Source organism: Nannospalax galili, unplaced genomic scaffold (assembly GCF_000622305.1).
Source record: "Nannospalax galili isolate Female #2095 unplaced genomic scaffold, S.galili_v1.0 scaffold1320, whole genome shotgun sequence".
NCBI lineage: Eukaryota > Metazoa > Chordata > Mammalia > Rodentia > Spalacidae > Nannospalax > Nannospalax galili.
In genome coordinates, this window is record NW_008345697.1 from 315,449 (window position 1) to 327,290 (window position 11,842).

Below are 11,842 nucleotides of genomic sequence, written 5' to 3' on the forward strand. Positions count from 1 at the left end.
CACTCCCATCACCCTGCACACAGTGGGGAGTTAGTGGAGAAGCTCTTCCTGCCTTGGGATGGTGCCAGCACTCTGCCTCCCTCTGCTCCAGCCTTGTTCCAAAGTCCACACAATGCACTGAGAGGGTAAAAGGGATTCTGGGGGAAAAGCAACCTACAAAACAGAAGGAAAATGAAATAAAAAGCCACAAACTAGACTTAGTGTAATATTGTGCAATAACAGAATACAAACACAAGCACTCCATACAGGCAGTATAATACAAATCAGGGGGCCAGGGAAGAGGACATGCAGAGGCCATAGGTGTAGACCAAGTCTTATAACAGACTGCTTAATGAATCCTTCTGTGCTGGTGGCAGAATAAACAATTGTCAGATCTGGAGACCCCATATTCCTGTCCCAGGGCCTTCTTGGAGCAAAACACACAGGACATTTTCTTGTCTTCACACAATGGTGGTCAGGTGTGTTGAGGACACCTCCACAATGTCCAGAGTCATCACAATGAACCCAGAGTTGTTTCTGTTGAAGTGTTCAGTAGCCTTACTGGCTCTTCTGAAGCTGCTTGTCCTTCTATGACTAGTAAACAAAGTCCAATAGTTTCTGGATGAGGTGGGCATCTTGGAGGGCACAGACAGGGTTCCCATCAGTCTTAGTCATGGCTGTGGTACCAACAGGCCACTCCACATGAACAGGTGACATCAGAAAAGTAACGCAAACCTCACAGACGTTCCTTTATCCTGGTACTCCAATCTCACTGGAGGCTCTTAATTAAGACCTTGTTCCTAAAAAACAAATTCATTTATTTTTATTTTTTTCAGTTAAGGCCTCATGTGGATCAGGCTATTTTTGAATTACTGATCCTCTCTTCTCAAGTGCTGGGATTACAGATGTGTACTATCACATCTAGCTGAATGTAAGAGGGAACCAGGAAGTCACCAAATTTCATTCTTTAAAATAGTAAAGATAGACTAGGTGTGGTGGCACATGCCTTTAATCCCAGCACTCAAGAGGCAGAGCCAGGTGGATCTCTGTGAGTTGGAGGTCAGCCTGGTCTATACAGGGATTTGAAGGCCAGCTGGGGCTACAGGGAGACCCTGTCTCAAAAAGACAAAACAACAACAACAACAACAACAACAACAAAAAAACCCTAGTATGAATAAAACCCTGGGTTTGACACCAACACTGCATAAACCAAGCATGGTAGCATATACATATGACCTCAGTCCTCAGGAGAATTAGAAGTTCAAGGCCAACCTCAGCTACAAGTTCAAGGCAAGCTTGAGCTACATTAAACACTGTCTCAAAATCAAACAAAAAAATAGCCTGAACACTCACTGCTAAAACACCAATGAAACTGCCCTTAAAACATCGGGATCAAGCTGGAGTTGTAGCTTGGTGGTGAAATGTGTACTTAACATAGGTAAGGACCTAGGTTTAACCCCAAGAACCACAAACAATAACAAAACTTTAAGATCACGAATAGAAAGCCTGTGACCATGTCATCAAGGAATGAAGACTAGCAAGCAAGGACCGTTCTATCCTACGCAGGCCACAGGCAGGAGAGAGGCCCTCCTTTTTTTTTTGTGAAATGTCCAAATGTGTCATCAAATGGTTATTCAAAATTACCTGAGCTGTGTGTGCCTTTAATCTCAGTAGAGGAAAGTGGATTTCTGAGTTTGAGGCCAGCCTGGTCCACACAGTCACGCCTTGCCTTCCACCCTGCAAAAGACCTCAGTTCTATTTAACTTTATGTTTTTAATATTTTCATGGGGGGTGTTGGTCAGAGAATAACTTTTGGGAATGAGTTTGCTCTTTCCACCTGGAGATTGAACTCAGTTGTCAACAACTGACAGTTTGACAACAAGCTCCTTTACCTGATAAGCCATTTAGCTGGGCCAGTAAGAGGATTCTGAGTTCAAGCCTACTTTTAACTACACAATGAGACTTTGTCCCAAAACAAAAATATTGGTAGCTGGGCTTGTGGTGCATGCTTACAATCCCAGCACTTGGCAAGGCAGAGACAGGCAGATTGCTTGAAGCTAGAGACCAGCCTGATCTACATAGCAAGTTAGAGACCAGCCAGAACTACACTTAGAGTATACACAAGTCCCATGCAAACTCAGGCAGACAGAAACCCAGCATAAGACTCAGAAAATGAACAGCAGACCCAATTTTTTTTTTTTTTTTTTTTTTCTTTTTTTTAAAAAGGGGATCCCTTTTGCCCCAGCTGGCCTGGAACTCACTATGTAGACCAGGCTGGCCTTGAACTCACAGAGATCCGTTTGCCTCTGCCTCCCAAGTGCTGGGACAACAAGTGTGTTGCCACCCTGGCAGGTGACCCAATCTTATCTGAAGAAATATTGGCAACTAATTGTTGCTAGATGAAGAGCTGATCTTGCTAAAACAAGGAACTCTAGATAGGCTGACTAGACCTCAGTGGATGGACTTGTACTGGGGAACAGCTATGGGACAGTGCCAATGGGGATGGGGGCATAAAGATGTTTAAGATTATTTGAGATGTTCTATATGAAATACAACAAACAATTCAATAAAAACAAATGAAAAAAAAAATCCCCAAAACAAACAAAAAACTGGGCACGTCAGCACATACCTATAATCCCAGCACTTAGGAGGCAGAGACAGAAGTTGCCATATGTTAAAATAGAAGTCTGGCCTGCAATCTTAGTCTTAGAATTACTGGCAGCTGATTACTACTGGGTGAAGAGCTGATCTTAAAGGGAGGAACTCTAGATAGGCTGACTAGATCCCAGTGGATGAACTTGCACTGAGGGACATCTGGGGTCATTAACTTTACATGACAGGCCTTAACACAAATGATAGAATGATAGAACTCCAGTGGGGGAAAGAGGGTGGAAGCTATGGGAGGGTACCAAAGGGGAAGGGGGCATAAAGATGATTTTCTGTAGGAAATACACAAAAATTCAATTAAAAAAAAAAAAAAGCCTATGTTGTCTACATAGTGAGCTCCAGGCCAGTAGGACTATATACAAACCCTGTCTCAAATATCCTAAACCAGAAGAGACGGCACAGTAGCTAAGAGAACTTGCTGTGTAAGCATGAGGGCCCGAGTTCTAATCCTTATTTTTATTATTTTTATTTTTTATTTTATGTGTATGCATGTATTGCCTGCATGTACGTATGTGCACCCATTTGTGCAGTGCCCGCGGAAGAGAGAGAGGCTGTCGGATCCCCTGGAACTGGAGTTATGGACAGTTGTTAGCTGCCATGTGGGTGCTAGGATTCGAACCCAGGTCTTCTGCAAGAAGTCAGTGTTCTTAACCGCTGAGCCATCTCTCCAGCCCCCTATTATTTCATTTTATTGTCTTTTTTGAGGCAGTCTCCCTGATGCCCCAGCTGTCCTGGAACTTACTAGATAGACCAGGCTGGCCTTGAACTCAGAGTGCTGGGATCAGAGGTGTGTGTCACTACAGCTGGTGTGTGGTATCCTTTAAAAGAATGTGGCTGACAGAGTTTACAATCCCAGAACTATGTAGGGTGGACACGTGCTTACCACCCCCTCCAATGAATATAAAACAAAAAAACTCTAAATATAAGCAGAACAAATAATACCCAAACACAGCTAATTCAATAATGTGTATCTTTCCATTAACTAAAAGTCAGGCGCCCACCTTCAGTGTGTGGGAAGCCAGTATTTACCTTTGAACACATCTGGGGCATAGCATGTTGTCCTCCAGGTTTGGGGGTGGAAATGTGCAGGCAGGAAGCAGGAAGAGGGCACTCACTCTCCCTTTCTTTTCAGGTACCCAGGCTTGTCCAGCATGGAACTGCAGCCGAACCCAACCACTGGAGTCTGCAGGGAGACTTTTCCCATGGACCACACACCACATGTACCCTGTGGAAGGAAACAGTCTGAGTATGAATACCACAGCCACATCCTCAGGCTCAGGCTCAAGGCTGATCCTGCCTCATCACTCTGGACTTATCTCTCTCAGATGCAGGCCCTGAGTCAGGACTTGGGAATCCTACCTCTATCTCCATGCCATACAAAACTATGCAAGATACCTTCAGGCCTCAGGGCTATAGATGCAGCTCAGTGGTGGAGTTCTTGTTTAGCATGTCTGAGGCCTTCAGTCTGATTTCTAACACATCATCTGCACACCAGACAAAACTCTCACAAAATTAAAGGATTTTTATATTACAGGTTTAGGGGCAGTGACTCCCCACTCCCCCCTGCCTTTTTTTTTTTGTTTAAGCCAAGGTCTTACCACGTATCCTTGTCTGGCCTGGACTTGCTATACAGAGCTAACAGAAATCCACTTGCCTCTGCCTCCCGAGTGCTACCACCATGGCAGGGTATCAATGCTAAGCATGATCTCCCTTCACTGCATTTGTTTGGAGTGTGGTGGTGGTGTACATTATTACAATATGTAAGTTCTGTATCCTTTTATTATTATTTGTTGTTTCTGAAAGTCTTAGGTAGCCCAGGATGAGCTCAAACTCCTGACCCTCCTACCATCACTGGTGCTGGGATCACAGGCTTATGAGAAAATGCCTCGGGAGTTCTGCCTGTTTAAGAAGAGGAAATGGGATTGATTTAAACAAGATGTTAATGTCACTCACTTAACAAATGCTGGGAGAGCCAGAACTCAATCCTTAGACTTTCACTTTAAATTCCTTAAAGAAAGGGGAGGAAATGAAGCCAAACCTAGTGAATTCAAGTAGTTCTCAAAGCATGGTTTCCTGGACCAGTACCCTCATTACTGCTCAGGCAATTGTTAGAAATGGAGACACTCAGCTAGGGGGGTGGAGAGCAGACACCTGTAATTTTAGCACTTAGGAAGCTGAGGCAAGAGACAGTGAGATTCTTGTCTCAGAAGAAAACTAAAGGAATGAGAACTCTCAGGTCCTGACCTAGACTGGAGTCAGAAAAGACATGGTGGGTGGTCCTTGTGGTAGTGTGCTACTCCAGTATCAGAGCCGAATGTTGACTGAGCTTATCTCGCTTATCATGGCTGCAGAACAGGCTCCGCACTCGAACTTACCTTGGGCCTCTGGTGGTGGTGGTGGCTGCGGCTCCTCTGCTTCCATCCTCCCAGCACTGGCTGCAATTCTGGCCCAAGAGGCCAACACTGCCTCAGGGGCAGAGGTGGTCACTACAGTGGTACTGACTTCTTCATAGAGAACAGGGGTCTCATTAAGGGCAGGCAAATGCGCAGGTGTAAGGATCACTTCAGAGGGAGAAGTCCCGTCGGAACACAGCATTTCCACCTTTTCTGTCTTCAGTTTTTTTTGGGTTGTCTTCACCCTGGCCTCTTGTGATGTGTCAGGAATATTATCCATATAGGGCTAGGATATCAGAGATAATGAGAAAGATTAACAGATGGCTCAGAGGGGAAAGCGCCTGCTGTGCATATGTAAGGACTTGACTTGGAATCTCACAAAAAAGTCAAGAATAATAGTTTCAATCTGTAATCCAGTATATGCAGCAGCAAACAACAAAGAAACCCTGCATTTTCAAAAATTAATATTATGTGTATGAGTGTTTTACCTGCATGTATGTAACTGCACAGTGCCTGCAAAAGCCACAAGAGGGTGTCAGATGTCAGATCTGGAGTTACTGAAGGTTGTTAGCTGCCATGTGGGTGCTGAGAACTGAACCTTGGTCTTCTACAAGAGCAGCCAGTGCTCTTAACTGCTGAGCTATCTCTCCAGTCCCAAGAGACTCTGTCTTAAAACAAGGCATATACCAACACCCGAGGTTACCTTATAATTTCCACACACTTGCTGTGGTATGTGTACCTGCACTCACATGTGAAATACATATTAAAAAATGAGAAAGACAGCTAGAGAGATGGCTCAGCGGTTAAGAGCACTGACTGCTCTTGAAGAAGACCTGGGTTCGATTCCCATCCCCCACATGATGGTTAACAACCATTTACAGCTCCCGTTCCAGGAGATCTGATGCCTTCTTCTGGTCTCCGTGGGCACCATACTACATGGGTGCACTTGTACACATGCAATAAAAATAATAAAATCTTTTTAAAAAAAAGGGAAAGATTAAAATACTAGTAGTACAAGCTGGAGATGCTCAGTGGTAGAGTACTTGCCTAGCATGGAAAAGACACTGGGCTCAATGCACAGAACTGAAAAAAATTGCTGGATGCAGTGCTGATGTGCACTTCTAATCTCAGCAGTTGGGAGGCAGAAGCAGGCAGATTTGTGAGTTTGGAACCAGCCTGGTCTACCTAGCAAGTTCCAGAACAGTCAAGAATGTGTAGTGAGATAGTGAGGCCAGCTGGGGCTACAGGGAGACCCTGTCTCAAAAGACCCCCCGCCCAAAAAAAGCATAGGACATGGTGGTGGCAGAGGCCTTTAATTCCAGCACTCAGGAAGCAGAAACAAGCCAAGCTCTGTGAGACTGAGGCTGGCCGGGTCTACATATTGAGTTGAAGACTGGCTAGGGCTACAGGGAAACTGTCTCAAAAAGACAAAAAAATAAAATAAAAATAATAAAGGAGAGATGTCTCAGAGCACTTGCTACTCTTTGTCTTTTTGAGACAGGGTCTCCCTGTAGCCCCAACTGGCCTGCAACTCACTATGGCCTGGAACTCACAGAGATTGGCCTGCCTCTGCCTCCCAAGTGCTGGGATTAAAGGCGTGAACTACCATGCCCAGCTTAACACCAGTCCTTAATTCCAGTTCCAGGGGATCCAACACCCTCTTCTGGCCTCTGTAGGCACCAAGCAAACATGTGGTACACTTGTGTCTCAGCTACTCAGGAGGCTAAAGGAAAAAAAATCACTTGACTCCAAGAATTCAATAACCAGGGTAACATAATGAGCCCCACTCTCAAAAATAAAATACTCATGGTGGCTAACACTCATCCCAGCACTCAGGAGGCAAAGGACTGCTACTGTAAATTCTAGGCCAGTCAGGACTACATAGTGAAACTCTATAGAAAAATGAAATCAGAACTGGAGAAATGGCTCCGTGATTATTAAGAGCTCATATTACTCTTCCAGAGGACCCAAGTTTGATTCCCAGCACCCATATCAGGTGGCTCACAACTGCCTGTAACTCCAACTCCAGGGGACCTGAAGACATGTGCACACAGACATAATTTAAAAATAAAAAATTAGGGGCTAGAGAGATGGCTCAGCAGTTAAGAACACTGGTTGTTCTTGCAGAAGACCTGGTTTTGAATCCCAGCACCCACATGGCAGCTAACAACTGTTGGTAACTCCAGTCTGAGGTGATCCGACAGCCTCTTCTGACTTCCTCGGGCTTTGTACAACACGGGCACAGTTACACCTACATGCAGGCAATACATGCATACACATAAAACAAAAATAATAAATAAAAATTTTTTAAAAAAAATTTAAAAAATAATAAAAAATTAAATTAGAAAATAACATCCTCCCCCAAATAAAATTACAAACAAACAAAACCCCAAAAGAGTGAGTCAGGTGTGGTAGCAAACACCTGTTATTCCAGAATTATGTGACTGAGGCAGGAGGCTCTTTCTTGGGTCTGAAGTCAGCCTAGGCTACATACAGACTCTCTACTCCCTCAAAAAAGGGGTAGGGTTGAGGGTTAGGGGTACAGCTCAGTAGCAGAATATGCATTAAGACCCTAAGCTCATTTCCAGCACACCCCCTACCCACCCCACAAAATGCCTCATTTAAAAAGAATTTTTTAATTTATTATTTATTTTACATATATGAGTGGGTTTGCTTACACGTATATAAATGCACCACATGCATGCAATCCCCCACAGAGATCAAAAGGCCTTGGCTCTCCTGAACTAGTAGCTGCCATGTGGATGCTGGGTACCAAACCCTGGGTCCTCTGCAAGAGCAGCCAATGCTCTTAATCACTGAGCCATCTCATGAGCACACTCCCCCCTTCCCCCTTTTTAAAAAAAAAATTTAAAAAGCCTCCTTTTCAGTACTTTTTGCAGAGCTGGGTAAAAGTGGAACAAGGCAGTAAGCACTGTTCTCTTAGAACTTGGGGTAAAAGGCTAAGACAATTCTTTAACTTATTTTTTGATGATGACAGGTAATTAGCCTGAGAAGCAAACCTTTCCCTCTGCCAATTTTCCTTAACATAAAAAGTTACAGGTTGGGCATGCACTGTGAGGTAGGAAGAGCCTGAGTTACTTCCACATACTGATTTGTTCCACATACTGATTTACCAGGCTATCTTGGGCTAAATAGTAAACCCTGTTTCAATAAATAAATAGTTACCTTTTGGTCTGGGTAAGCATATTTCCAAAGTCGTTTGTATGCATCTAATTTCTAAGAAAAAGAAAAAGAACTGTTAGTGAAAGTTTGGTTCCCACCCTCCCCCTGAGCAACAGGCCTCACAACCCTGCCATCACCTGGCCTCTGGTGCTCAGCTTTAACTTCTGGCACCAACCCCGCACAACATCCCGGTGAATCTCGTTGACTGGAGGCAGGATGACAGGCAAGGGAGGAACTATTACTTTCTTACGAGGAGGTTTTGGAGTGTCAGTGTCTTGTGCTTTCTTTTTTGAATTAGTATCTGGTAGACAATGGAATATGGTCAGTGGCAATTTTTGTATGGCTTTATAAAATTTCAAGAGCACAGACAGTTCTCACCCACCAACCGCACAATGTACAGTTGCAGGATTCAACAACCCATCAAAGACCATATAGACTCCAGGTGACATATCTCAACTCAATCCTAGGACCTAACACTTTTAAATCCCAGTGTTCTTTGCTAAGCCTAAGCAAACACAAAAATGCTTGCTCTTGGGGTAGGGGAGTGCCCAATGCATAGAATGCAGGTGGCTCCACTTCCATCTTAGGGGACTGACTGAAGCTTTAGATCATCAACACTCAGTGCTGCCTGGGCCTCTCAGCACAGAACAAAGTAAACACCTCACTTTCATACACTCAACACCAAACCCTGTAGTGCAGGCCCACCCCAGTCCGAGCAGCACTCCAGCCACTGTGCTTCACACACAGAGCCACATGTGTGTTAAGATTCCCAGAACGTGTTGAGTACAGAACATCTGTAGTGACATTAAGCATCATTAGAATTTACTGAGTAAATGCAAATTACCCAAACCCTCCACCCTATCCTCCATTCCCACCTCTTGTCAAGGTTAGGTACCATCCTCACTTAGGGCAGTCTGTACCCAAAACACTGCCTATAAAAGACCTTTGATGAAAGGAGCAAGTGAAGGCAAAATGATCACAGTTTGGTGATAGAAAGGGGAAGGGTTTTACAGGCGGGAATTAAGCTTGACTTTGATAATAAAACAGAATTAGCAAAATACAGGAAATTTCTTTCATCCTCTTTCAATACTTTAGGAACGTCCGTGAATGGAAAGAAGTGGTAGAGAGTATTTACGGACACTTACCTTTGTTATCATTCACTGACTTTTTTCGTTTTGTCTCCTTTGCTGGGGCCTTTGCCAAAGATGTGCTTGGCTGACTAAACATTTGGCATTCACCTTCCTTTGATTTTTCTGTGCAGTTCCACTGGGGACACAGGAGCAGTCAGTCATTCTTTTGGTGTCTGAACCATCACATACCCTTACCTGCTTTAAACTAACTCACATTTGAGGCCCCCAGGAAGTCACTGCACTTGACTGCCAGTGTGAATTCACTTAATTGCCAGTGTGAATTCTCATGAGGGCATTGTTTTAATATGCAGTTCCATTTATACGGTAGGGAAGGAATGGTGGGGAAACAGGGAGCCTACATGAAAATATGAGAAAACCCAGGCTGGACAGTGCTATGTGACTGTCATTCCAGGATGAGGATCATGAGTTTCGCCAGACCTAGGTTACAAGAGACAATCTTTAAAAAAGCTGGATGTGGAGGCTGTAATGTCAGCACATAAGGCCTAAAGCTTGGAGGCCATAACACATAATGAGTTCTAGATAAGCCTGGGTTACAGAGTGAGATTCTGTCTCAAAAACAAAAAGAAAGCAAGACAAAAAGTGCAAGAAGAAAAGGATACCTGCAAAAACAGAAGAAAACAAAAAGAACTGGGGAGGAAGAAGCAAATCACTTTATCTGTCTCTCCTCTCAGTCCTTCATCTAGACCCCTCCCAAAGAATTCATAGCCAGAAGGATGCAGTAAAACAAAAACAAAACAACAACCTAGCAGTCTCCCATTACCGTGGCACAAGCTCCAGTGATACTGTTTCTTTGCTTTCCTGAGCAGGTCCCTCAGCCTCAACCCACTGGCATTTCTGTCCTTCCTCCTTCCAGAGTCTCAGTTCAAGTACTGTTTTGCTGGGATCCCTTTCTTGGCTTCTCAGAGTCAAATCTACCACTTCTTGCTTCATTGCTGCTTGTCAATGACAATTTTCTACATGCTTCTGTGATTTGATTAACAGCTATGACTTCATTGGATCATAAGTTCCACAAGGATGGGGTCTTTTCTCCTTTTATTGCAAACACTCAATAAATATTCCCTGAGTTAAAGGGAACAAAGAGGCCCTGAGAAACTAACACACATAGGGCCTCGGTCTAACAGCAGCTACTGGACTTGACACCTTTTTATCTTCATTCATCCAACCCTCACAGCAATTTCACAGCCATTACTTTATTTTTAACATGGAGAATTAAGCCAGACAGGTTAAGAGCACGTTCGGAAAATTAAATCGTAGGTCAGCTAGTTCCTAAACCTAGGTCCTTTCCTAAGGACCCCCAGAGTGGGAGTTATGTGACAAATTAACATTTGTATGTCACTTTTACATCTCTGTGCCGGTTTCACATTGACATTCAAGACTCACATTTGCATAACCTTTTCACAAAGTATTCACTTTTGGGCCCCACAGAAGCCTTAACTTGAGGAAAGTCGTGGGTTCTGGGGAGGCCAGCTCCAGTAGTTAGAAACCAACAGGCTTGTCAGCCTTAAATTCCTTAGGTCTCGGGTGGGTAAGATAGGGAGCCTGGAGTTCATGCTGCAGCACCTTTGGTTAGGCCCTGGGGCCTTCTAAAAGAAATTAACGGCTGTCCTTTATTCCCAGTCATACCTCTTCCCATAGCTTGGCCCTCATTTTCCCTTTCCTCTCCCCTTTCTCCACGTCCCTCCTCTAGCTACAATATTCTTCCCAACAAACCAAACATCCCTTCCAAATCACGACCTCTTTACTTGTCTTCTAACATTCCCAGTAATGGGAATGGCCCAGGGCTTTTTTCCAGGTTTTTCTTCCACCCCTCTGGCGACGGAGCCCAGAGTCTCGCGCAGTGCTCCACACTGAGCCACACTACCAGCCCTTTCACTTAAAAAAAAAAAAAGTGGCCGGGCGTGGTGACGCAAGCCTTTGATCTCAGCACTCGGGAGGCAGAGGCAGGCGGATCTCTGTGAGTTCAAGGCCAGCCTGGTCTACATAGTGAGTTCCAGGAGAGCTGGGGCTACAAGGAGACCCTGTCCCCGCCCCCCCAAAAAAGTAGAGTGGAACAAATTGTCAAGCACGTTTTTTTCCACCCAAAGCAAAGACCAGGTGTACTCAAAAGAGACTAGAAGAGACCCACGGAGCTGGTAAGCAGACGCACTGAACCGCGCTTACCTCCTTGCCCCTTGGATTCTCCATGCTTAGCAGGGACGAAACCACGAGAAAGTCCGTGCTTCCACAGAACCCCATCCCCCCGCCCAGGAGGGCTTTCAGAAATCTCCTCCTACTTCCTGTCTCCTGGAGGCCTTTTTCCTGTTCTCCGCAACTTGACTCCACCCCCAACAATTTGTGGTGTTAAAATCTTGGTCGGCTGGGTGTGGTGGAGCACGCCTTTAATCCCAGCTCTTGGGAGGCAGTGGCAGGCGGATCTCTGAGTTCTAGTCACGATGTGGACCAGGCTGGCCTCGACCTCGAGACAAAAAA

General features: G+C 44.7%; 1 protein-coding gene across 1 annotated transcript; it reads right to left on the minus strand.

Moving 5' to 3' along the window:
* Nucleotides 1-748: 748 nt before the first annotated feature.
* Dppa4 (developmental pluripotency associated 4) lies at nt 749-11,608 on the minus strand. Its single transcript, XM_008841777.1, has 7 exons — nt 11,534-11,608; nt 9,368-9,488; nt 8,360-8,523; nt 8,226-8,276; nt 5,022-5,325; nt 3,676-3,871; nt 749-779 (listed from the first exon to the last, which is right to left on the minus strand). Exons 1-7 carry the CDS (start codon nt 11,606-11,608, stop codon nt 749-751), a joined length of 942 nt encoding a protein of 313 aa, XP_008839999.1.
* Nucleotides 11,609-11,842: the final 234 nt, after the last annotated feature.

Excerpts from the sequence above, each read along its gene's own strand:
- Dppa4 (XM_008841777.1), bottom strand. The coding sequence starts at position 11,608 with ATGGGGTTCTGTGGAAGCACGGACTTTCTCGTGGTTTCGTCCCTGCTA. Across the intron at positions 9,489-11,533 it reads AGAATCCAAGGGGCAAGGAG|TGGAACTGCACAGAAAAATC; the intron begins GTAAGCGCGGTT and ends CTGTGTCCCCAG. Across the intron at positions 3,872-5,021 it reads ACCACCACCAGAGGCCCAAG|GGTACATGTGGTGTGTGGTC; the intron begins GTAAGTTCGAGT and ends TTCCTTCCACAG.